The sequence below is a fragment of the Manihot esculenta genome, chromosome 5 (assembly GCF_001659605.2).
Source record: "Manihot esculenta cultivar AM560-2 chromosome 5, M.esculenta_v8, whole genome shotgun sequence".
Taxonomy (NCBI): domain Eukaryota; kingdom Viridiplantae; phylum Streptophyta; class Magnoliopsida; order Malpighiales; family Euphorbiaceae; genus Manihot; species Manihot esculenta.
The window spans coordinates 28,523,151-28,550,660 of record NC_035165.2 but is presented as its reverse complement, the minus strand read 5'-3'; the positions used below and the strand labels follow the sequence as shown (position 1 = coordinate 28,550,660).

Sequence of the window (27,510 nt, the reverse complement as noted above, 5' to 3'; positions counted from 1 at the left end):
CAAAATTGAAAAGCACGGTGGTCACTCTTCACTGTTTCTTTCGCATAATTAAGAGGAAACTTGTATTGCAGGGCTCTCTCTCTCTCTCTCTCTCTCGCTTTATTCCCCAATCTCCTTCGTGTTCGATGCAGAGATGAAGAACAACCGTCGTTAGTCGCGAATTCTGTGATCTGTGTTTTTGATCTGGTGGAATCGGGGGGGAGAGAGAGAGAGAGAGGATATGGTGGAATGAGGTGGAGATGGCGAGGGGATTGAAATGGGGATGCTCGTACAAGAGAACCACTCTTATAGTTTGCTCCATCAACATTGTTGTTGCTCTTTACGTTCTTCGCTCTCTCTATGGTTCACTCTACATTTACTCCAATAATGATTTAAAAAACGGTAACATCTTGCTAGTTGTTTTAATTTAATTGATTCTTTTTTAGAATCTTTCCCTTTTTGGGGGTTCGCTTTTGATTTTGAGAAATTTTTGTTGCAGTTGTAAATTACACACCGGATCAGATTAATAGGATGGAGGAATCAATTCAGATACGAAGAGCTAATGAACCTCTAGAGCTTGTTAAATTGGTAAGAATTTTATGTTATTTCGTGATTTTTAGGTTATTTTTAATTCCGAATGGGTGATTAGGAGCATGTGGGGATTTTGTTGAAAGGTGAAGCAACTCAATGAGGAGCTTAAGACAGATGAAAAGGCCGTTGAGTTGCCAATGGAGGTCAGAAGGAAGATAACTGATGAGATTTTGCAGCGGTTGAGAAGTTTGAACGCGAATGCCAATATCACCGAGCAACGAGGTTGGTTCATATATATTCATCGTTTTTACGCTATTGTTGTTCCATTGAATTACTGATTTACATGCAAAGCAGTTTATTGAACAACGCGTTTTAGTTAATTTTGTAATTTTAGTTGGAAATACAAGTGGGGTTTCCTTGACGTGGATTTAAAGACTGAATTTTGGTGGAATTGCTACAAATTTAGATGGTGAAATAATGTTGTGGACAGAATTTGTAGGTGGGCAAGCATTATTCTTCATTTTTCCCCTGATCCCAGTTCATTAACGGTTAACATTTTCTGTTTTATTAATCGGTGCCTCATTTATCTTTGTTAACTATAATAATAACTAATAAGTGCAACCTGGGAAATATTAGTTGTAGAGGCAATGTGGTTTCAACTAGACTCTATCTTAATAAGGTGGTATGATGAAATTGCATAACAATTTTGTTGCCAACTTTTTGTCTGGCTAGATGGGAACTGTGGGCCTTATTTCTGAGATCAACCGGAAACCATAAAAGTTCTAGGAGAAATTTCTTTTTTTTTTCTTTTTTTTTTTTTTAATCTGTGCATATGTTGCTCTATGAATTACCATACATCTAAAGATTTCACTTGAGGGATTTCTCAATGTTTTTCATAGAACTTAGTTGCTTAGTTTGAACACACTTAGTTGTTAGGCGCTTGGGTCCTTTATGGTCCATGAATCTCAAAATGGGAAAAAAGGTTTTTACTGATTCACAAATTTCTTTTGTTTCTCTCTGTAAGGTTATTGCTACTTGCAATTGCTCTTTTAGATACACTTTGGAACTCATTTGCCAAGACCAACACATTATTTGTACCTCTTCCACTGCCATATCTACCATGCTCCTGTTGTTTGTGACAACTCTACTTTTGCAGCTTAGTCATGGGAACTTTGCCTGCTTCTTCCCTCTAATTGTCTTGCTCTCTTTAATCATACAATATAAATTCAATTTCTTCTACTTCTGCCCTCTATGATTGTTTTTTCCACATTGCTGTCACCCAATTGTTTCCTCAGTTTACATTTGCGTCTAATTGCAGCTATTTACCTTATAGGTTTCTCTTGTTCTCCTTTTTCCCTTCAGCTCAGACATTTAAGGTGATTTAACAAAACTATGCACTGTTGACGCTGAGGTAGTAACATGAGTAGTTGGCCTGGAAGAAATTCATACTTGATTTAGAAATTGTGAATAGGAGGAAACAAGCTGGGAGGTGAAGGTGGATATAATAAACCCAAAGGAGGATCATATTTTGTTAACACAAGGCTTTTGTGTTGTAAAACATACTTATCATTTTTGTAATTGCCACAAAGGAAAGGTTCTTGCTTAGTGGAATACTGCGATTCACAAACACATGTAATCGGCAGAGATGCATGTGGACATGTATTCGGCCCATCTACACATTAATTCTCAATCTTTATCTAGTTATGTACATATATCACATGGTACTGGTGGCTGATTTCATTTTGTGGCCTTTTGTGAGAACCCATATCCAGGCGAATTACCTTTTTTCTAATTTCTAGAAGATACTTGAGTGGTGGGCAGTTTAGTTGATGTCCAAATACATCATTCTCTGCTGTGAGGTAACAGTAGAAGCTTAAATGCAACCATAGGGATATAGGTATAACTGCTGCCCAGGATGTTGTTCTAAAAATGCTACCTCTTTATTTGGTTTTTTGTAACTTTAATCATTATCTAATACTAGAGGACATCCTTTGGGAAGTACTCTGTTGTATGTTTCGCAGTTGGATAATGGAAATAGGCCTATAATGGCTAGGCGCCACAGAAATTTTTTGAAAAAATTTATAAAGTTCATGAAATGAGCAAATACAAGTAAAATTATGCACAATTATATGATAAGATAAATACATCAAATAAAGTTGTTATATAGATATATATAACTATATAATATGCACTAGGTACACAGCTAAGTTTTTTCAAATAATGAAAAGAAATAGTTGAAAAACAGAAATAAGGCTCATCTTTTGCAAGAATTTGTAATGGAGAATAGAGATATTTAGATAATTTAATCTCAAAGGGAGAGACTTAATAAAAAGGAGAAATTTTGGTGAAATTTTGAAAGAATGTGATAGGAACAGTAGGTACAGAAGGCTGGAATGCTTATCCTCCGTTTGGCAAGATTCATTTCGCAAGAAAAGAATTCAAATAAATTCTAACAAAATCATGCATGATTTCATTTCTTAAAAAAGAAAACTTTATATATTAAAAAGAAATGAAATTTTCCATTCCGAACAAAAAATTTGATAGAAAATAAATGATTTGAATTCTTGTGAAACCTTTGATTTCAAATAAAGGGTTAGAGAATGAAAAGAAATGTATAAAACATTGTCTGCATGTGATTTATAGCAGTTCTAATATTGGGGGTAATGGCTGCTGGCATTATTTGACATTAAATAACATCTTATACCGTTAATAGTGGTTATGGCTCTTATCCATACAACTCAGAAAATGCTTGTGAATGACAGGGTGATGAGTGACGAAGCCTTGAAAAACCCATAAATAATGGTTGTTATGTTATTTGAAACCATGATAACGGCTTGATGAGTTGCTAACCAATATAAGGCTATGCATTTCAAAATTTGAGGTTACAATTTTTTCCTCGCTAGTTAGAAAAATTTTAGGTTATATAACTGTTTAACCAATATAGTTTTATGAGGTATTGAAAATTATTTTAGGCCTAAGTCCAGCTCAATTAATTTTTTGTAAAGTTAAATTTATTTTATTAATTAAGTTGGAAGGTCTAGATTATTTAATTTCTTTCTGAAGATTAATGGATATTTATGAGAAGAAGTTAGCAAAAGGTCGAAGTTTACAGGAGGTGGTTAGCTAAAGTTGAGAAGTGGTGACTTGATTAGCTTCTAGCACAATGGCAGAAGTTCATGGGATCCAGATTCTTCCAGGTGATCAAAGGAGCTTATTCAAGAAGCATAAGCAGCAACAGGAAGGCCCTAACAACTTAATCAACCAAATCCAACACAGACTTCAGTAGTCAAATATGTTTCCAATTATTGTCTCTTACAATTCTTAAAGCTCTGTTTAATTTGCTAGCATTGTCTTAATTTTCAAACTCTGTATTTACTTTTTCCAATAATCAATTTAATTTCTATTCCAATTCTAGTGCACTCTTTCTACAGTTGTTGGAGGAAAACTGCATTGAATGTAGCTGGGTCCCGAAATATCAGTTTTAGAAGTCAATTGCTCAACCTTAGTTGATACACTTAATATCTGGAATGCTCGCATTTAAACTGTTAGCCAGCCCACAATAACCAAGATAATGGCTGCAGTTTGTTTATTTATTTATTTCAAATCTTTCTAGTTATCTTTGTTGCATCATGTTTTGATAAACAGAAGCTGTTGAAAGGTGGCGCAAAGAAAAACTGCTTGAAGTCAAACAATTGATCCGTGGAATAGGGCTACTGAATTCAACTATCCTGCAAGAACAAACCAGTATGGCTTTTGCCTTTGAAGCCTGTGATTTCGTGGCATTTGAGTTTAATTCTGTGAATAAAACCATTGAGGATCCATCATGTTTGATCCCTGTGGTGAGTTTGATGCTTGTTTGGCAGTATCTTGTTCCTTACTGGTGGTACTGAATATTCCATAGGGATGCTAATAAAAGCCTTGGACTCTGATTGGGCTGTGCTGTCCGAGAACATTGGCCTTTGGATGCCTACTGAAATCATTAACCAGGAGCATGACGATAAGCCCGAGGGTGAAGAGGACGGTAATTGTGTCAACCTTTTTTAAATGTCTGTTTGTGATAGTCTATCTGTTTGTCTGTCTCCACGCGAAGGAATAGATGCAAGAGATCAGACCTTCCATGTTAACTTGCTCTACATGTGTCAATGGGCACATCACCACTTTCCATTTATAGGAAAAGTAAAAGAGAAATATCCATACACTGATATGTTCTTTTTTTTTCTTTCCCTCTCTTTGTAGATGAAGAAATTTTACCTGGAAGGCCAGTTCCACCTGAATGCCATGCTGAGCTTCATACTGATTATGATGGTGCAGCTGTCAGATGGGGCCTTACCCACCATAAAGAAAGTGCAGCTGACTGCTGTCAAGCTTGCTTAGATCAGGCAAAACGAGCAAAGCCAGGCGAAATGAAATGCAACATATGGGTCTATTGCCCATCTGAAACAGGATGCTACTCACCAGATATCTATCAACATAAGAATCAGGAGTGCTGGCTGAAATATGTAAGAGTTGACTCTCTCTCTCTCTCTCTCTCTCTCTCTCTCTCTCCATGATAAGCTAATTTTCAATTAGATTTGGACCAAAACAAAATTAATATTAAAGTTTGTCAAAATGCAGGCTGAGAAGCCAAAACTGAATTTTAAGGACAGGTATTCTGAATCATATAGAAACTCACACCCAAATGCACCACTGATTGTTCCCTGGGTCTCTGGTGTTGTTAGCACATGATTGGATTTACCCACCCAGATGGTGATCCATGTTAAAAAAGTAACTTGATCTTCAATCTCTACCTCTGGAAGTTTAGCAATGATATGATGCTGGCGGTGCTAATACCTTGACTGTGCCTTGCTTACATCCGGGACAGGTGGATTTGACATTCATTCATCTTTTCTTTTCCTTTGTTAGTCTGGATTTCGGGGAAGAAAATAGTTGTGGAGCGGGGTGATTTGCTCATCCATTTATCAGAATCATTTTTGTAACATTGCAGTGTTTAAAGTCTTGGCAGTGGTGGTTCCAAGGCCGGGAAATCTAGGGCGAGGTAAATTGGCCTATTTACAGTTAACATGAAGAACTCTCATTATTGTTTAGCCTTGAGGAGATTGATTGGTTACAGGAGGGGTTGAGAAAATTTATTTGTTGTAATGGATTGCAAAATCGTAGGCAATGAACAACTGCATACTGCAAATTCATTCTGTTACTCTCATTTTTTATTTTATTTTTTTAATGGATCCTGTTGTTGCTTGTGTATTATTGGCTTGCTTTCCCCCTTCAAATGGATATAAGGCATAAGCTCATTACAGGGAGAATAACATTGGTTTGAGAGGCCGAACCATGCAAGCAGGTAAATGTATGGCTGCAGAAAAATTGGCATTCACTTTCTTTGGTTGGAAATAATGTCAAAAGAACCAACCATAAGCCAATGAAACGTTTCTAATTTCTACATTGCTGAAGAGTGAAGTTAAAATTTTTTTCTTCATAATGTAATTACTAGCCTAATAATAAATTGTAGCATTTAATGAGGATGGTACAAACAATTTATTTCAATGCCTGGTTTGGTAAGAGGGATAGGAAATTGAGATTATGAAAATACCTACGTATATTAAAATATTTTATTTTACAATATAATATAAAATTATTTTATATTATTTTATAGAATAATATATTTTTATATAAAGTGAAGTAAAATATTCTCTCTTTTATATTCAGATTTCGAAACGGAGAATAGATCATAGTATATTATTTTATTTTTTAAAATTTAAAATAATATAAAAAAAATTTAGAATTTAAAATAATGTATGAAAAAATTAATAATTAAATATACAATCTAGTAGAGAATAATTAGAAATATTAGTAATTTAAAATCTAATTAATATACATGATTTCTAATTTCATACTTTGTAATAAATTTAAAGATATCAAATGCAAAATCATATACATCAGCAAATTTCATCATATTAAGGAAATTAAAAATTTTAATACTTAATATTATATATTATTAATATTTAATAGCAGATTTTAATAAAAAATTATATTTTTTAAAAAATAAAATTTATTAAATTTTAGTAGTGGTGTAAAGCGGCTGCAGCGGTCGAGAATAATAATCATTTGAATTAAAAAATTTTAAATATTTGAACAGACTCTCGTCTAATTTCTATATATTTAAAAAAAATTAAAATAAGGTCTATTTAAAAATTAAAAAAAATTAATATAAAATATTATTTTGATAAAAAAATATAAAAACTATTTTTTTATAAAATATTGTCGTGAAACAAACAAATTTTTATTTTCGATTCCACCTCCTTACTTCCCAAATTAGGGGTAACAATATGGTATTTGAGGAATAAGATATGATAACGCTTTGAATCATGGGCTTAGAGTAACGACGGTCTCATCTAGAGAAAAATAAATTGAAAATTATTATTCGTTCTCTAAATTTTATAAAAATTTATTAATTTTTTTTTTATTTTAAAATCACTCAATTAAAATGTAATTTTATTATATAAAATTTAATTAATTAACCTATTTTAGTTTTAATTAAAATAATTAAATAATATAAATATTTAAAATTATAGAAATTAAATAATATATATAATTAAAATTATAGAAATTAAATAGTACAACGATTAGTAAATTTTTAATAAAAAAATTAAATAGTTATATTTTATAAATATAAAAATATTTTAATTGATTAATTTTAAAACAGGACGAATTTATTTAATTTATAAAAATTTAAAGAATTAATAGTAATTAAAAAAAAATGGCAGAAATGAACTATTTAGAAATGAACCCCTTATCTTCTATGAACTCAGGTTTCAGAAATGAAACCCTTCAGCAGTTGACTGTGTGGTTGCTTTCTTAAAATGAAGTTGGCCGCTGCAAGGTCAATTTGTACTTGATTGGAGTTGGCAAAAGGGAAATTGGATGGTGCAGCAATTCTTCTTGGAACGTTGAATTTTTAGGGATTGCTGGTGCATCGGGTGACGTGGTTATCAGAAATTGAATTGGTTGCCCTAAATATGAGAATCAATCAACTGAATCAAACATAACAATATCAATTAAATCCCATGTTTGTTGTAATAGTCCTTTGCACATTGGTGTTTTATTTTCAGATTATCCGTTTTCATTAGGATAATGATGTTCTTCCTTTAATCATATCCTTCTAGAATATTTATGCCATAAACATTTTCATAGCATTCGGTCGGTTCGGTTCAAAATCGAATCGAATTGAAAAAATCAAAAATTGAAATTTTAGTGTTTATGAAAATCGAATCGAATCAATTTTAGTCAGAAATCGAATCGAACCGAACCGATCTGATTCGGTTCGGTTTGATCAGTTTCAATTTTTAATAATTTTTAATTTTTTACACTTTATTTTTAATATTTTAAAATTTAATTAAAATATTTTAATTTTAATATGATTTAATTTCTCTATATTATTGAAAAAATATATTATTATCACTAATCGGTTCGGTTCGATTTTTTCAGTTTTTTTCTGATTAAAACTGAACCAAACCGAAATTTCTAAAATTAAAAATCGAACCGAAATATATAAAAAACCGAATTAAAATTTTAAATCAATTCAATTCGATCGATTTTTTCAATTTGAATCGAATACTGCTCACCCCTATAGTTGATGGATTTGTATGGAATTTACTATAATTAATAATTAAAATAAATTTAAATTAAAATATAAAATTTGTTTTAATAATTGATATATAATTTAAGAATAAATTAATCATTTAATCTAATATGATGCATTCATATACTTAATTTATTGATAAATATATCTGAATACATTTGATTTACTCCCATAATTTTAATTTCCATTTAAAAGAAAAATTTAGCATTAATGATATGCTATCTTCTAAATTTGGCTCTTCTTTCAGTTTGAAGACCCTAAATTAAAGGGAGTTGCTAGGAAATTTCGTAAGCATTCTCCCAATTCCAAAATTAAAAAAAAAAATCTGGGCTTGGGAATTTCCATATTAGAGTTGGCCTAATCCTTCCAACTAATTCTTTTTGTTCCTTTTGGTTATTATCAACATTTCTTGCTGGCAATTAAGTTTTGTCTAATTGGAGAAATTTAATTTTGGACATTTCCAATTTTTATCAAAATTAACTTAAAAGTTTAATTTTAACTCATTAATTTTCAACTAAAAATAAAAAATTATTGAAATATATTGATTTAACTCTAAAAATCAACAAGTTCAATCCATTTTTAGCTCTTGATTTAGCTAAAAAAAATAAAGAAATTTATTTTTTAATTTTCTTTATTTTCAAATAAATTGAGTTTAAATTAATATTTTCTGATATAACACAGTGAAAAATTAATTAAATTGAATTTTATAATATAATTAAAAATCAGCTAAATTGAATCAACAACTAATAAATTATGAGCTGCATTTTCATTTATCTCTATTTTTAGAGTTTTTATTAAACTTTTTTTATATTTTATTATCTTTTTAGTATTTATAAATTATAAAAATTTTTATTCAAATAAAATTTTAATATATTAACAAATTATTTATAATTATAAACTAATAACTATAAAATATAATAAAAATAATTATTTTAGTGATAATGATTATTTTCATATAATATATATATGTACATAAAAATAATTACATTTTATTAATAATCATATTTTAAATCATATATATATATTATAATAAACTAAAAATTATATGTATACTTAAAAATAAATTAATAATATAATATATATTTTTTTCATTATTTTATAAATCTAATGATCTATAAACAGATGTTAAATATAATTTATCAATTATCAATCGCTCATGAAACCACCACTCTTAATTTCTTATCAAGTAAATAGCATTCACGGTTTGGTGTTACGTCCAATTTCCCCATAACTTCAGATTGAAGTGATTATTTGAAAATGACAAAATTAGCACATTTTAATCTTTTAAAAATACAATCTGAAGGTGCGATTTTATCCAACAAATTATCATCCGACGGTCCTGAAAATCTCTGGTAGAATTTCACCCTTTTTCTTTTGCTTTTAACTTTGCCTTTACCCCCAACAGATTGAAATGCCTGCATTTTCAATATAAGCTGCAAGGCCACTATCACACTGTCACGTCAACTTTAACATCAATATGAATTTATTAAAAATTCTAAATTTTATGGCCCAGTTCGAAAAATTTCAATTTTGCAACTCCAATTGAAAAAGAAAATAAAAAAATTAATAGTAGAAAGGAAGTGCTGATGTACTTTTTTTTCTTCCCTATATTATGCTAGATTTTTTTATTTAAGAATTTTGACAGATTTTATTACATTTTTTATCTTAATGGAATTTTATCTTTTATTCGTGGATTTATGGTCGAATTACTTAAATTTCCCATTTTTATTCTCTTTTATCTTTTTTTAATAGTGTGATTAACAAGGGCACAAACTCTGACAAAAAAAAAAAAAATTCTCTATATATTTCTGTATCAAGGTAAGTTTGTTCCCAAACTTCTCCAACATGGGTGTCTTTTATCATGATGAGCCACCAAAAATTTCCAGGAAGTGCAAGTTCCTCACTGCAACTTTGAAGGATGCGTTTTCTAATTGCCGTGCTCGTCGGCGGCTTCCAACTTCGAGACCAGAGGTGGAGCACCCATCTAGTGACGGAGATGATGAGCAGGAAGTACTATACGTTTAACTACTGTAGATAGAATCTTCTTCTTAATTTCTTTGTTGCCTTATTAATCCATGAATGTTTTTCTGGTTTTGTTGTATTGTGTTTGATTGTTTCTTCAGGTTGTTGTTTCAGCAATTCGAAGCCGTGCAATGGAGAACTCTAGGCAAAGATCCTTTGTTCTGACAGATAGCTTTTCTTGGGTGATATCTCCCAGAACTGGGGAGCTGTTGTTGGCTCCGAAAGTTTTGCCAGAAAACGATGACGACGATGAAGATGAGGAGGAAGAAAGGGAAGAATTTGTGTCTGTTAAGAGTTGTTTCTCTTGTCGTTCAAGTGCTTTGAGCAATGAACCTTTTGTTTCTGTGAAGACAAACTTCTCACGCTGCTCAAGTTTCAGTGAGGTTCTTGAGTTGGAAGATTTTCCAAGACGTTCCATATTTCTGGATTTGTGTCACTGCAAAGGATGGCCATTTGGTCTCTGCAGGAAAGCCGTGTTGCTTCCTCCTTTGCCCAAATCTCCTTCTGAATCTTGGTCATGGCGTAAACGCACCAGAATAGTTAAGGTGGCTCGAGTTTAATGCCCTTTCATTCTAGCCTCAGCAATGGAGGCAAGCAGAGAAAAACAAAATAATGAATAAAGATTTCCAATTCTAGTTCTAGAAATGAACCATAACTGAGTGATAAGAGATCAGGGAGGTGAAAACAAAGCTCCAAGGTATGATACAACAGCAGGACTGAAAAAGGGAGTTTAGGGAGGACTGGATTTGAGGAGCAAGTGTATGAATTACATTTCTATTGCAAAATCAAGTATGATCTTCATTGAGTTTTGTCCAAGGTTGTCTTAACTGGTTAATTGATTAGGATATCTACTCCATTTCTATCTGTTGGACATGTGACTTGACATGACCTATTTTGTTCATCATATATTCATTTCCCATAGGCTTAGGCTGTAATTAGTTCATGGAACCCTACATCATGCTTATTTTACCTAAATAGATGTAATCATGCTATATTCTGTTTAACACAGTGAAACTAGTTTTAGTACCTTTCCCCACTCTGAACCGAGCCCACTGCACCTCATCTTCAGGTATATCATCTTTGATCCCAACTCTGTTTCTGCTTTTTTCCGTAAATAACCCTCATCAGGTCCAAATGCATCCAAATAGGCAGAATATCGTTGATAAACAGTTCGAAGTGCATTGGCAAAATCATCTGATAAAGGTTTTACATCCTATAGAAAAATTATAACCATCAAACTACAAGAATCATGGAGACAGAGAAAAGGAAATAGGTCATGTACTTCTGTTTAAATTATAATAGCTCGCCACTCAATCCGATGCTGTCATCAAGTTCCATTTTCATAGAAATGAGCGTGCCGCCGAATTCCTCAACTGCTTCAGCTGCACGGAAGACATTCTTCAAAACTTCTTGGCCAGCTTTGTCATAAGTGTTTTTAGACAATGCTTTCTTCACATTATCATAAAGCTCATACCAACTTGCAACCATCAAGTCCTTGAAAACATTTCGAATTTCTGGATCCTGTATGACAGGGATGTGAGTTACGTCCTCACTAAAATATCGCACGCGTCCAATAGCCATAGCAAGAGAAGATCTGAAGTCTACTAGGGGTTGCCCCATAAGAACAAATTCACAACATGACAATTACTATTAGAAAGGTAGTATCAGATGAAACTAATTCACTGCAGAACATTAGATTTTAGTATAAAGTTACAAGGTGTATTCAATACAAGCACAATATATTTGAACACACATCACAGCATTCAGACAGCAAGACCACAGAATCAGGGACCCCTTGTGAAACCAGGATCTCATTCTGGTAGAGAAAAGTAAAAACCCACAATAATTTGGTGAAGGCCTGTTTCCTCAAATGTTAATATATGGATGTTAATCCATTAATTTCAGGAAATGACAAAATCATCAAAACAAATGAAAAGCAAGTGATCACTGGGAAGCAACCAAACCATAGCCATAGCAATATAGCATACTTAAGCTATTAGAGCTTCTACGCCAGCGAAATGTTGTGAATCCAGCATACACCTGAAAGACATTAAATGCATAAAACTCTCTTTAACAGGAGTTTACTACAGCGGACATAATGAAATCCAGTAAAGCTCTTTGAAAACTATGCCAACAGATACTAGCCGTCCCTAATTTTTGAATTTTTTATTTACTGTCTCAAAATCATTATTTATTTTTAAATTATATTAATATATAAATTACCTATTATAATCTTACTTAATTTTATTTTAAGATTATTTTTTAAGAATTCACTTAAATTACTTTTTAATATTTAATTAAATTTAAATATAAATGGATGTAATTAAAAAATTAATTTAAAAAATTGTATTTATTAACGTGTTAGGTGACGGAGGGAGTATTAATCTAAGAAGAAAAAACCCTAAATTTTGATAAAGGAATTGGATATAGAACAAATCGATTAAGGAGGGAAAAAAGGGGAAAAAATAGAATCACCACCAAGCAAGTCATAATCGAATAACAAACAACTGAAAGGGCATAATTTAATTAACTAGCGGATATATATATAGATAAAAAAGAACACCAGAAGGGATGCGATTGGAAGGGGCTGCAAATGAAGGTGACGAGAGAGTGAAGATGAATCGAGAAGCCAAGTGGTGGCGGAGTTGGTGGTGGAAAATGGCGGCGAAACGAGGAGATCTGAAACAGGCAGCGCCGATTATGGATCTCAGTAACATCATCTTCTCCATTTTGCTGTTCGAAGGATAGGCGAATCGCAGCAGGGGATGACTACTAACTTCTTCGAGAGCGAAATTATTAATTTATTATATTATTTTGGGGGAGATGGGATGGGAATCTGAATTCAGAACAAATGTTGAAAAATCAGTAAAGGGCAAATTGAAAATTGTTTCCTGTTTTAATAAAATTAACTAAAATATTTCTTTATGAAAACATTTTTTATATTCTGGTGTTTAAGATACTTAAAAAAATAAATTATTAAATTTTTTAATTTAAATAAAAAATAAATTATTTTTAAAGTATAATTTTTTTAAAATAAAACTATTTTTTACGCTTTGACTATTTCATTAATATATCTCTACATTAATTTATTAATATTAGAGGAATAATGATTAGAATTAAAATGAAATCAGACTGAATGTGTCTAGTGAGGGATGTAAGTCCGTAGGGAGTAAATTTTTGATAGCTACCGTGGATCGAACCTATGAAAACTCAGGCATAATGGTCACTTTATCATCAAAACGGCGTACGATTTGTTATAGGATATTTCCTCTTTCCCTCTCAATTCAATTTGAAAAATGATTTAGTGTTCTGATTTCTACCATAATCGATGTTTTGTTTGAATTTTAATTCATAAAAACCTCTAATTTCAAATGAAAAAAAAATTCATAGAAAATTTATAATAAACATGAAAGGATAAAAGCGAGACTTTTCACATGACATGGGTTGTACCTTGGGTGGGGCACTAATAGTGGCCGCTAATAGAGGATACTTTCCATATTTTCTTAGATTGTTCAAGGGCTCAACAATGCATCGGTAGAGGGGCACTAGTAGGGGATATTCCCTTTTTTTTTTTATATTATTCGAGAGTTCAATAATTTTAGTTTTGTATTTAGAGGTCTGTCTCTCTTTGTATTTTTTTTATTAATGGATATTATTATTTGGTCCTCTCTATTACAAGATTTTAAATGTGGATTATATTTTGATTCTATCTTCTACTAAGATGCTATTTTTAGATTTATGGTGAATATAGAAATGAAAAACTAAAGATGTGTTTCGTTGCATTTATTGTTGTTTAAACCAACAAATCGGTTATTTTAAGTTGATAGTTAGTGCAGAATCTCCAAGTGTAGTGTTCATAAAGCAATAGCGATTCAGACCATATCCGAATATTGTTAAATATTGCTTGGCAATCTCAGATTAAACTAAACACAGAAGGAAATCCTAAAATGAGAGGTACAGAGGCTCTTGCGTAATTATTGTGGAGTATGGTTAAAAGGTTATTACATTCATCTGATATTTGTTTCTGAGTTCATGCTATATTATTTGGTTTTCAGATTGCATGGAATATGAAATTGAATAGATAAGAATTTGCACGATGATAAATATTAGATTGTCCGCTATGTCTCAATTGACAAGTGAGGATTAAACATGTTTATAAACAAGCAAATTTTATTGCAGATAGACTATCTAATCTAACTGTGATGTTAATTTTTAGTGGTGGTTTGAGCCAATTTACGAGTCTATTTAGGACTATTGCAAAATTAGTATAGGCCGATTTATAAGGTATTTTTTATTCTCCGTCGAATTAATATTATTTAAGGGACCACACCTCTTCTCTTCTGTATATATATTTTTTATTTTTAAAATTAAAATTAAATAATAAAAAATAAATTATTTTATTAAAAAATGTTTTTTAAATATAATTTATTTTCTGTAAATAAAAATAAATTTAAAATTTTTAATTCTAATAAAAATATTTCTTATCTTTTTAAAATATAACTATCTCATGGTCTATCCATAATTCCAATAAGGGAGAATTAAAGAATCAAATTAAGTCTTTATTTGTTTGTAGAATATAACTTGTATTTAAAAAATATTTTTTATATTTTTTAATGATTGGAATACTTAAAAAATTTAAATTTAATAAAAATATTTTCTTGATTAAAAAATAAATAATTTTGAAAAAAAATAACTTATATTTTTTAAAAAAGAAATACATTTTTTACTCTTTGGAATCATTATTAAGATCTTTGTTTATTGATTTGTTTAATAAAATTTATTTTTTAAATTAAAATTAAGTAATTAAAAATAAATTATCTTATTGAAAAATATTTTTTAAAAAAATTTTTTCATATAAAAAATATTTTTCAAATACGAATTATTTTGTATGAATAAACCGAGCCAACACAACACTACGAAACTCTCTGTTAAAAGGAGATTTACAAAGTATGTTTTAGGTAAAAGGGTAATTTGTAAGTTTTTTAAATTAATTTGGCTACACTATAATTTTGTTCCTAAAATTAGTAAAACCTATATATTAATTATTTTTTTTATAAAAATCACTATTATTAAATTATTTTTAAGGACTAATTTATCGTATGTATAAATTGTATGGAGTTAAATTGTTGGAATACATAAAAGTTACAGAGAGTATATTGTGAATGCAGTAAAACTTATCGTTTTTATTCTATAAATTATTATTTTTTATTTTTTTTTAATTTAGTTTGATTTTTACTTTAAAAAATCTTATTATTTTAATTTAATTTATTTTTAATTAAAAAATTTATAAAATTGAACAGAATTAATTATCGAATAATATTATATTATTTTTTATAATATAGAATCAAATTATAATTAAAATTAAAATAATTTTAAAATAATAAAAATTTCATTAAAAAGCTCAACTAATTAAATTACACTTAATCAAATCAAATCAGATTGATTTAAATTAATTTTAAACCGAATCAACTAAATCATCATTTAATAGCTACCTTTATAAATGAATTATTCATTTGAGAGAAGCAGCGTTATATGATATTTGAAGAGAAGACTTATAGTATTTCTCATTTTCGTCTCAATTATGATAAGCTAAAGTAACGAGAGTACCGTCTAGTACAACTAGGTTTTTGGTAGTCATTGTTGATACATAGGGCATGAAAGCTTATAGAGATTTTAGCAAATTATTATTTTTCTAAGGAGATTGAATTGGAATCTTTAGTGATCTGGTTTATTTTGGATAGGTCAGTTTTTGTTTGTGATTTTTTTTTTATTTGTCTAGTCTTGATTTGATTTGCATGTTTTGTTTAGTTATTAGAAATTTAAAAATTCACATTCTTTTTTACTTGCCGGGGAATTATAAATTGAGAGAATAACTTGATATAGGATCCATCTTCTGGAGGTCGCTGATTTGTTTAATTTACTTTTTCATTGAATTAATTAAATTAAATTAAAAATTTTAAATAATAATCAAACTAAAATTAAAAATTAGAAAATTGAATAATTAAAAAAATTAGTTTAGGTAGATTTTATTTTTAATTATAGTTAAAAATGGCTTGTATTTAAGAGTCTGTATATTTCATAAAAATATTTTTTATATTTTTTAACATATATAATTAAAAAAATGTAAGCTACTGACTAAAAAATGCTCAATGTTTATGTATATTTTTATTTTAATTCAATTTTTTTAATTTTAGTTTAATTGACTCAATGTTTAAATTTTAGTGCGATTTTAATAAATTTTTAAATTTGATAATTTAATTAGTATGTTACATATATTATTATTATTATTATTTAATTAATCAATTGGCTGGAAAATTTTTAACATTTGTGTAATTTTATATTTTAATATAAATATTTAAATTTTGAATAAATTAAGCCTATATTTATATTTTAATGTAATTTTAATTAATTTTTACTATTAAAATTAAAGATAAGCGATCTAATTATTAATATAAATAACAACATATATAAAATAATTAAAAATAATATATTTATTTTAAAATCTTCATAATTATTAATATAAAATTTATCTACGGTTGTATATTCAAAAATTATATTATTATTATTTTTAAAATTAAATATATCATTTAAATATAATTAAATATAAATTAATATTATTTTTATATATGAAATTAGCTTATATTTAAACTATAATAATATATTACATTTACATTCTATCTTAACTTTTATATTTTAATTTTTAAAAATTAATTAAAATTACATTTAAATGCAAATGATGAACAATTCATCCAAAATTAAAATTACATTTAAATGCAAATAATGAACAATTCATCCAAAATATAAACTAGAGTAAAACACAAAATAATGTAAACTAGAGTAAAACACAAAATAATGTAAATGTTATACTTTTTTTAGTCATTTGATTATTACTTTTATGACTATTGCACCTCTGACACCCAGACTAAGATCGCTATGGAGAAAGAGATAGACTCAACATTTATTAAATGTCATTAAGCAAGTCGACCCATCAACACACCATACAATCCGCGATTAAAGAGGTCGGACTGATCGAGAGCTCGGACCTGGAGAGCCTAGCTCGTTTGATGTAATTAGGAGTAAGAGAGCAAATCCATCTATGCCACGATTCTATCAGCACGAGCGTCGAAGAGCAATTAAATAACCGCATGATGAAAATAGATGGATAAGTACACCCGTGCGTTGGGCACCGTAAAGAGATAAATACTGGCATTGTAGTAGAGTGACAATTATGCATCACTAGAGAATAAGAAAAAAAAGAATAAAAGAGTGGAGTGTGACCCTCAAAATTAAATTTTTTCATATACACATAACTCTAATTATTTTCTAAATATGAGAATATCAAATTTATATAAATAATAATAACGATGATAATATAATGTCAGTTAGTTATTAAATCGTTACATAAATTATTAAATTTATAAATTTATAGATAAATTAAAATTATATTAAAAATTTATAAATTTATAGATAAACTAAAATTATATTAAAATGTGAATAGGTTAAAATGTAAGGTTCCGTTGTATATATATTATATGCGACCAAACTAGGAAATAAAAAGGCTAAATGTGTAATTTAATTACTCCCTTACCTCTCTCTTTAAAGTCATTTACTCCTTTTAATTTTTAAATTTAAATATTTAATTCGTATGACAGTTGTATTTAGGCACTTGCTCCCATACTATAACAATTGAATGTTAAAGAATAATATCACTCGTTTTCACAAATGAAGTTATTTACAAAATTGAAAAAAAGAAAATAAATAAAATAAAAATAAATTTGAGGATTTTTTTAATATGAATTTAAATTATGTATTTTTTCCAAAGAAAAACAAGGAAAATAATTTGGTGAATGAGTTATATGTGCTAGATGAAAAGTTTTCGATTTAAATTTTAAAAATTAATTAATTAAATTGAATTAATTCATAAATTTTATTTTTTTATTATTTTAATTTGATTTAATTTTTTATTTTTAAAAATTTAATCATTTCAATTTAGTTTAATTTTAATAAAAAAAATTAATAAAATCAAACCAATCTGATTTATGAGTTATACTATGTTATTTTTTATAATATAAAGAGATCATACTATAATTAAAATTGAAATATTTCAATTAAATTTTAGAATATTAAAAATAATATATAAAAAATAAAAGGACTATTAAAAATTTCAATTGATTAAATTAAATTGATTCAAACTGAATCAAATCAATTTATTTTAAATCAATTTCAGACTAAAATTGATTTTATTTTTATAAATATTAAAATTTTAATTTTAGTTCGATTCAATTTAAATCAAACCGATATAACACTCACTCCTTATTATATTATGAATAAAAATATATTATTTAATTCTTATGATATATAGTAAATTTAAAAAGTGAATAATTTTATTTTCAAAAATATATTGACTAATCGAGTTAGTTTTAAAAGCTCAACTAAAAGATTCATCTTGTTAAATTTTAACACCGTTGCTATTAGATAATACAGTAAACGGTAATAGTACAAAACTAACTGCAATAATGCTAAAATTTAATATAATAGATCTTTTAGTTAAATTTTTAAAATGTAAGCTATTTAATATATTTTTAAAGATAAATGGACTTACTAGTTAATTTTACTGTATTATAAGGATTAAATATTAAATTTTGTCTTCTATAAAAAATAGAATGAATTTCATGCAAGTTTGAATTGACTTCTAAGCACCATATATAACAAAACTTGATTTGCAAGGGCTTCAAAAGCAATGAATTATTCGGAAACCAATATATCTTAGCTTAGATGACTTCCCATGGCCAATTCTGTGTCTTTGTTAGTTAAGCAGATGTCTCTGGAAATTGTACTTTATCGCTTAAATCTCACAACTACTCAGCAATGTCTTTTCTTTATTATACTTCTTAATAAAAAAATAATTATGCATTTTTTCATTAATTTAATTTAAGGATACTTTTAAAAAATAGCAATAGAGAGACAAAGTGTATTCAAGGGTGAGTTTATTATTAATTAGTTAAAATAGAAAAAAAAATTTAATTCTCTATTTTATTTTTTAATGTGCGGATCGAATAAAAATTGGATAACAGTAATTGCAGTGACGGAGTCGGGAGCTTCTCTTTAGTAGGGTATCACCGACTGTGCCACTGCGACACCACCGACTGCGCCGCTGCGACACCACCGACTGCGCCGCTGCGACACCACCGACTGCGCCGCTGCGGCACCTTTATCCCTTTAAAATATTTTTCGTTCACTGATACGGCACGGGCCTTACCGTACCTTCGGTCTGCCTCGGAGTAATTGTGTTTATACTAAAAAAACAGAGAGACAAAGTTGCATTTGATAATTTTTCAATTCGAGAAATCAGACTTTCGTGAATAAGGAAATACGTCGAACCAATGCATCTAATAATTTCTTCGACTAATTAAAAATTTTTCATTTTAGTTAAAATTACTATTGGTCCCACATAAAAAATACATGGTGATTGTCGATTGGTTGGGCTAGAGCTTGCAGGTAAGAATTGTCCTTCTATTTAATGGCATTAGGCATTAGCTGATATATACATATTTCTTGCCCATTGCCTCTGTTTCATTGCTTGCTTTGCAAATGGCTCCAAGCAAAGAAATTTCTAAAGAGCTTTTTCCTTATCTTCGAGTGTACAAGGACGGAACCATCGAGAGATATGCCGGAACAGAAGTTACGGCCGCCGGCTTAGATTCTCAAACCGGCGTTTTATCCAAAGACGTCTCCCTAATCACCCCACAGACCACCATCTCAGCCAGGCTCTACCGTCCTTATTTCATTAACAACGATCAAAAGCTTCCCCTTCTAGTCTACTTTCACGGCGGCGCGTTTTGCATAGCATCTCCTGCTGAACCCAGGTACCACCATTGCCTGAACCAGCTAGTTTTCCAGGGTAAAATCATTGTTGTCTCAGTAGATTACAGGCTAGCCCCAGAACACCCGCTCCCTGCTGCTTATGACGATTCGTGGGCTTCCCTTCAATGGGTGTTTTCCCACGTAGACGGTGGCACAGGCACTGAAGAATGGCTTGAGGATTATGCAGACTTTGAGCAAGTGTTTTTAGCAGGAGACAGCGCTGGCGCTAATATTGCACACCACTTAGCTTTACGAATGAAGGACTCAAACATGCAAGCTTCAAATAAGAAGAAGCAGAAGCTTCAAGGCATAGCTATGATCCATCCTTATTTCTGGGGAAAAGATCCAATTGGAGAAGAAGCAAATCAAAGTGAAAAAAAATCAATGGTAGATAATTGGTGGAAGTTCGTTTGCCCTTCAAATAAAGGCTGTGATGATCCATACATAAACCCATTTGTGAAAGGAGCAGCGAGTCTTAAAGAGCTGGCGACTGAAAGTGTGCTGATCTTCGTAGCAGAGAGAGATATCTTGTGCGAAAGAGGGAAGCTTTATTATGAAAATCTGGTGAAAAGTGGGTGGCAAGGTAAAGCACAGATTGTGGAGACAAAAGGAGAAGATCATGTTTTTCATATCTTTAAACCTGACTGTGAAAATGCTTATCTTTTGATCAAACGCTGGGCTTCTTACATCAATAGGAGCAACATAGGATCTTTGTAATGGCTTTGTGTTGGCTGCTGCTTAATTTGTGTCAATTTGTGTGGGATGGAGTTGTGAATTAATCTTACCTTTACAGCTAGATTTCCAATCCCCATGAACCTAAATGCTGATCTTGATTGAGATTGTTGATGTGCGACACTCCACAAAAGAATAACCTTTACCATATAAATATCGTGATCATTTAATTTCTTTTTCTAAAAAATTCTCATCCTTTAATTTTTGAAAGGATTTTTTTCCAATTTCATTTTGAAAGATTGTTTGGTTCAAAATTCTCCATTTGAAAGTATACTTTTAAAAATTTATTTTCTAGAAAGTAAGATAAAATACTTAGTATATAAATTAAATTTTCAATAAATAAATTTATTTTAATTTATAAAATATAATAATATCAATAATATAATTTGAAGTGTAATAAATTTAAAAATATATTAGCAAATTTTATTACGCTCAGTTAGAGAATTGCAATTAAATTACGGAAATGACCTAAGTAAGTTACTTTTTTTATATAAGAATATAAAAAATTATCGTGTACATGGGTTGTAGCAAAGGACAACTAATTTATTTTCTTGTTGGCCAATCAAATCAAAATAAAAGACGTGAATTCTTTGATTATTAATGAGAAAAGAATTCAGCAATCAAGTACTGTTCATTTATTCTACTCGCCATTTTTCATAATTTTTGTATATAATATATATATATTAAAAAATATAATTTTTTATTATATTTATTTTAAATATATTAAATTTTATTAAATATTAAATTTTTTAAAAAATAAGATAAAATTAAATAAATTATATATTATTATAGACTAAAAATATAAATAATATTTTTTTAAAACAATAAAAAATAGATAAAAATTATAAAATAGAGTGAGTCCTGTATCATAATAATTATATTAAAATTATATAATTAAAAATATATAGTGGAATTTATAATTCTCCTGCCGTTCCATGAAAGTGTATACTTCTACTAATCAGACAAAAGTCATTTTACTTAGAGAAAAAAAGAAAAAAGAAAAAAAAAGATAGAGAGAAAAAGAGGATGTCTTAAATGAAACGGTGGTTGGCCGATGAATTTAAATGCATGTTGTTGACCATTGATAACAAAATTCAAAGGTGTATAGCAATTCTATCACGGAAATACACTGCCATCCATCCTCTAATTCAAATTCGGTCACGTATCGATTTGAAAAAAAAAATAAATAAGATTAATTTAAATTTAAATTAATATTGTATCAAAAAATAGTATCATTTATAAATTAATCTGAAACTAAAAAAATAATTAGTCTGAAATTTGAAGATCTTATTTTTTTTTAAGGTGGATAAATTATTTATAAAAATTATAATTTTAAGAAAATAAAAATTTTGAATTGTATAAAATCGAACCAAAATCAGCACGTTGCGAGATCTACTCCAACTAACCTTCATAAATGAAGTGATAATGCATGAAAATAGTAATGAATTGAAGGCGAATCATGGATTCCCTTCCATCGTCATTCTCAAAATCAATATCAACATTTTGGAATGAATGTGATTCTAAAAATATTAAAAATTCAAAGATTTTGATTTGGTATCTCTTTAATTAATCATTCTCAGATTTTTCCTCTCATCATCACTCTCCAATTAATCTTAGTTGAATAATATAATGAATTAATTAATTAATAGAAGAAACCAATTAATTAAAGAGAAATATAGTTTATATTATTAAATATAAAATAAAATGATCGGTGATATTATTAAATTAAAAATAAAAATTATTATTAATAAAATAAGAGTATCATTGTGTGGTACACAACGAACTCCACGTTTCCGTACGTAAACGCCTCATCTGGTCAGTCGCCATCTGATTTAATTCGGAGGGACTCAAAAGTCATCGGAAAATTAAGTTAGGCCCCAAATTTCAAAATGTGGGAAAGTACTTCTTCAACTATTAGTGCTTGATTTATAAAGTCCTGTATAAGCATTGATACCTTCTGGATCCTTCCTTTAAGATTTCACCGGATGCTTTGAATTAAATTAAAATTAATTGAAATAATATCGTATAATAGATAAACGGTTTGGTTTTATGTTTCCAATCAATAGATCATGGATTGCTCTCAATTTCAATTTACCTTCTAGTTGTTTTGAAAAATCACTTTTCTGATAAATATTTTTCATATCTTTTACATTTAAAATACTAATAAATTATATAATAAAAATAATATTTTTCTAATAACAAAATTAAGTAATTTTAAAGATTCAATTAATAAAAATATTTATCTCCCCTAAATTCCATCTTTTGCTCTTTAGCGTAGGGATATTAACCGCCCTTTTTGGCCACTTCGAGTTTTCTTATACAATAAGGTATGTCATGAATACATTATTAATGTCACCTGAATTAAGTTTTTTATTATTTGACAAACTAAAAAAAATTATGGGGTAGTTGGTATATTGTTAATAACTACTCCGACGTTCAAGTCTATTGTTCAGTAGTGAAGCAGTCAATTGTTAACTGACTAGTTGTAAATTTGAATCCTACCTGGGGAGATTTAATTCACTTCGAATTCTTTAATTTGGAATGAAAACTAAAGGGTTCACTTTTACCATTAGGAGCAGGACACTTATTCTCTCTGTATTTCTTTCTATTGCATCCTTCATTATAAGAAAAAGTGTTTGGCAAAAAATATTGAAATGGAATGAATTTTTTATTTCATCATTGCACTTATTTATACACATTAGGGATCATTCTAGAAGAGAAAAGAAACAGAAAAGTGTCTGCTAATAAATAAAATCGCTCTTTTGGGTGCCTTAGGAACAAGTAAAACGATTGTTTTCTCTTTCTACTTTAGCATACCATTTTACCTGTTTCTTATAAAATGCTAGCATCACCTGTCATTTGGATTTGGGGTTTTAGAGTTTTATTCTTTTCACCCACCCCGCAAGATGAAAACGCCTCAGGACTAAGTAGTCTCATCTTAGAGAGAAGATAGTGAAAACTTATCATGCCAAAGGGCTTAGAAAAGAGATTTGTGAGTTGTTATTTAGAAGAGATATGATGAGTGACAATGAATCCTTTTATTAGTTGATTACAAATAACATGACAGTTTATCTGAGTTGGCCGCGATATGGAAAGCTACTTTATTGTCAAAGTAAAGGGGGGCAGGAAAGGTGGTGGTAACATATAACACTCGTAGGAGGTAAGAAATCCATTTTAACTTGTATAATGTATTTGTCATACTTCTGTACTGTGCTTTAGTTAATGATTTATGAACTGTTGTTTGCTTTTTTGTTTTCTAGAAAATTAACGAAGAGCCAAGAAAGATATAGAATCTCGGGAGAGATTTCCAAGAGTTAGGACAAACTTCTCATTCTGAGTCACAGAAGGCAGAAAGCTTAAGGTTGTTAGCTGCGGGAAAGAATTATCCTTTCTTAGGGTTAATTTATAGCGCGACATCAAGGTGAGGTTTTCTCGGACTCTACATGTATTGGCTTAGCTGTTATGTAAAGTAGGTTAAGTCAGGGTGTGTGACCTGAGTCCTAGGTATAGCAAATGTCCCACCAACCTTCTGTATTGCTCAGGATTATATAAAAGTTTTTTTGTGTCTGTGTTAAGTTTTAAACCTTTTGGAAAAGGAAAAGAAGCTATGTTGGCATTCTCTAACCTAGTGTCCGAGATGATATCTTAAACATATTTTTGTTGATGTAAGAAGATTCCTTCCTTAGACCTGCTATTTATAGGTCCAGGAAGTAACGAACATGTCTCATGTTTTTTATTGTAAAATCTTTGTGTAAGTAAGCCTTTGTTTGCATAATTAGTTGTTCATCAGGTATTGTGATTAGAATGTCATCAACATAGATAATTAATATCAAAAAATAATCATTAGAGTCTTTTGTAAATAAACAGTCATCAACTTTGAGATTGTTTGAACTCAAAATGGCAAAATGTTGGGTAAGCTCAATATTCCTCTGCCTTCCAGCTTGCTTGAGGCCTAAAGGCTTTTAATTAGTTTACAACCTTGCCCTTCTAGTACTGGATATCGTTCTGATACTTGCATATATAAATCTTCTTCGATATATCCATATAGATAGACATTATTAATATTCAGTTGATACACTTATCAATTCTTTGTAGTAGCAATAACTAATAAAGCTCTTATAGTTATAAATTTAGTATCATGATAATCAATATTAGGTAGTTGGTTGTATCCTTTTGTCACTAATGTGGCTCTGTATTTGTTTACTGATTTATCTAGATTGTATTTATTCTGAAAATCCATTTTGAAGCAATAACCTCTTTTTCCTATGAGTAATTTGGTTAAAATTTAAGTATTATTTATTTGAAGAGCCTTTAATTCAATTTGCATGATTTTAATTCAATTACTATATTTTCTTACTCCAGAATAAGATTTTGATTGTGTAGATAAAACAACCATAAAATAATTGTACCGGATGAATGGGGTAAAGAAAGTGAGAAGAGAAAATTTATGCTCAAATTTATTTGCAGGAGCTAGAACAATATTTTTTCAAAATTTAATTAAAGGCTTTATTAAAATTTAAAAATTTTCGATTAATGTTTGGAGAGCTTATTGCCTTTTAAATTTTTGAGAAATCTTCACTTTCAACCTGCAAATTGGTAGAATGGAAATTTTTTAATAGAAAAATATTTATATTTAAACTTTTAAAATATCTTAATTTTTTAAAATAATTAAAAATTATTAGAATTTAAAAACTATGAGAATTTCTCTTAAAAAAACATGTAATATAGATTTTCTTTTCCATCATAAAGTGCTAGTCTAATTTAATTTCTTTAGTCCACTTTTGGTAGACTCTATGCTAAATTTCTTTAAATTTTTTAATTTTTTTGTATATTTATTTTTTTAATTTAAAACCAAAGTGATTAGAATTAATCCAAATTAATTCTAATATCATTTAAAACGTTTTCAATGAAATTTGAATTTAAAAGCCATGTCACGATTTTTTTCTTTAAAATTAAAAGCCATGCCACGACAAAACCTATGCCATGTGGCTACAATTTAGTCAAACAAAATCATACTTGGAAAATTACAATTAAATCTCTAAATTTTAAAAAATTTATTAATTCATCACTATATTAAAATTATTTAATTAAAACTTTCTTACATTATATAAATTTTTAATTTTTTAGTCATTTCATTAAAAATTATTAACTACCTTAAAACTTTATATTATTTAATTTCATAATTTTAAATACTTATATCATTTAATTTTTTATTAAAATTAAAATAAATTAATTAATATTTTAATATAATAATTAAATAGTATAATTTTATAAAATACATTATTTAGAAATAAGGATAAATTAGTAAATTTATTAAAAACTTCAGATGTAATGGTAATTTCCTATATATATTTATGTTAATATAAAACAAAATGACGAATATATCCAGGATGTCCCAAATCACGGAAAACAAAAAATAATAATAATAATTTCCTTCGCCCTTCATTTCGGGGAGAAATAAAGAAAGAAGAAAAGGCAGCCCACTCTCTGGTGTATATAAACCTCATACTTCTGCTCATAGAAATTATATTCTTCTTCTTCAGTTCACTAATATCTCTCCTTCTCTATAGATCTGGATTCAAATGGTTTCAGAAAAAGCACAAGTGTCTCATGATGTTTTTCCTTACCTTCGGGTGTACAAAGACGGGACCATCGAGCGATTTGCCGGCACAGAAGTTGTTCCTGCAGGTTTGGATCCTGAAACTGGTGTTTTCTCCAAAGACACGGTTATCGTACCGGAAACTCGTGTCTCGGCGAGGCTCTACCGTCCCAGTTTAGCAAAAGCTAGCCAAAAGCTTCCTCTCGTTATTTACTTTCATGGTGGTGGGTTCTTCATATCATCCACTGCTGACCCCTTGTACCATCGATCTCTCAACAAGCTAGTGGCTGAGGCAAAACATTGTTCTTGTGTCGGTTGACTATAGGTTAGCCCCGGAGAACTCTCTTCCGGCTGCATATGAGGACTCGTGGGCTGCACTGAACTGGGTGGCTGCTCATGCTGGTGAAGGTGACGGGAAGGAGGCGTGGCTCAAGGATTATGCTGATTTTGGACGGGTGTTCTTGGGAGGAGATAGCTGCGGTGCTAATATGACCCATCATTTGACGTTGAAGCTCAAGGGATCAGAACTGAGTAGAGAGCTGAAGATTGAAGGCGTCGCTATGATTCATCCTTACTTCTGGGGGCAAGATCCCGTTGGAGTAGAGAAGATTGATCATGTAAGAAGATCAATGGTGGATAACTGGTGGACGTTCATCTGCCCATCCCATAAAGGATGTGATGATCCACTCATCAACCCATTTGCTGATGGATCTCCCAGTCTTGAAGGGCTGGCTTGCAATAGGGTCCTTGTTATTGTGGCAGATAAAGATATATTAAGAGATAGAGGAAAGCTTTATTATGAAAATTATTGAGCAGCGGATGGAAAGGGACTGCAAAACTTGTGGAGATTAGAGGAGAGGATCACGTCTTCCATATATTCGATCCCAATACTGAGAATGCTAAGAGCATGTTCAGAGATCTTGCTTCTTTCTTCGGTAAAGCAAGACATTGATTTGATAGAGGGTTTTCGATTTGATGTTGTGTGTTACTTTCTAATGTTGTTTTATGTGGAAAAAAAAAAAAAAAGAAATCGATTTACATTGCTAATAGCGCCTTTTGACCACTTTACAAGCCACAAGCTCCACAAAAAAGAAACCATCTCCTACCGTCTGTCTGCTTCTGCCCTCATTTTATGGCAATTAGGAAA

General features: G+C 29.6%; 3 protein-coding genes, 1 long non-coding RNA gene and 1 pseudogene across 8 annotated transcripts; 4 read left to right on the top strand and 1 right to left on the bottom strand.

Moving 5' to 3' along the window:
• The first annotated feature begins 26 nt into the window (after positions 1-26).
• LOC110615898 lies at positions 27-5,757 on the top strand. 5 transcript variants are annotated; one of them, XR_006350667.1, is made up of 8 exons: positions 30-381; positions 479-567; positions 654-792; positions 4,156-4,254; positions 4,412-4,531; positions 4,747-5,009; positions 5,110-5,371; positions 5,495-5,757. XR_006350667.1 is itself a non-coding variant. In XM_043956549.1 (7 exons), exons 1-7 carry the CDS (start codon positions 240-242, stop codon positions 5,233-5,235), a joined length of 972 nt encoding a protein of 323 aa, XP_043812484.1. In that variant the 5' UTR covers positions 27-239; the 3' UTR covers positions 5,236-5,757. The 5 variants fall into 5 exon arrangements, 4 of the variants coding, with proteins under 4 accessions (XP_043812484.1, XP_043812483.1, XP_043812486.1 ...); XM_043956549.1 differs by having other exon boundaries at positions 27-381; positions 660-792; positions 5,110-5,757; XM_043956548.1 differs by having other exon boundaries at positions 5,110-5,757.
• Positions 5,758-9,953: 4,196 nt separating this feature from the next.
• On the top strand, positions 9,954-11,039 carry LOC122723652. The gene is made up of 2 exons (XM_043956522.1): positions 9,954-10,156; positions 10,270-11,039. Exons 1-2 carry the CDS (start codon positions 9,992-9,994, stop codon positions 10,726-10,728), a joined length of 624 nt encoding a protein of 207 aa, XP_043812457.1. The 5' UTR covers positions 9,954-9,991; the 3' UTR covers positions 10,729-11,039.
• A 288-nt stretch (positions 11,040-11,327) lies between these two features.
• On the bottom strand, positions 11,328-13,048 carry LOC122723653. Its single transcript, XR_006350652.1, has 2 exons — positions 11,451-13,048; positions 11,328-11,381 (listed from the first exon to the last, which is right to left on the bottom strand). It is a non-coding gene; the product is annotated as an uncharacterized LOC122723653 (long non-coding RNA).
• Positions 13,049-19,727: 6,679 nt separating this feature from the next.
• Positions 19,728-20,826, top strand: LOC122723657 (probable carboxylesterase 2). The gene has a single exon (XM_043956560.1). It carries the CDS (start codon positions 19,760-19,762, stop codon positions 20,747-20,749), a length of 990 nt encoding a protein of 329 aa, XP_043812495.1. The 5' UTR covers positions 19,728-19,759; the 3' UTR covers positions 20,750-20,826.
• Positions 20,827-26,229: 5,403 nt separating this feature from the next.
• Positions 26,230-27,410, top strand: LOC122723658 (annotated as a pseudogene).
• The last annotated feature ends 100 nt before the right edge of the window (positions 27,411-27,510 follow it).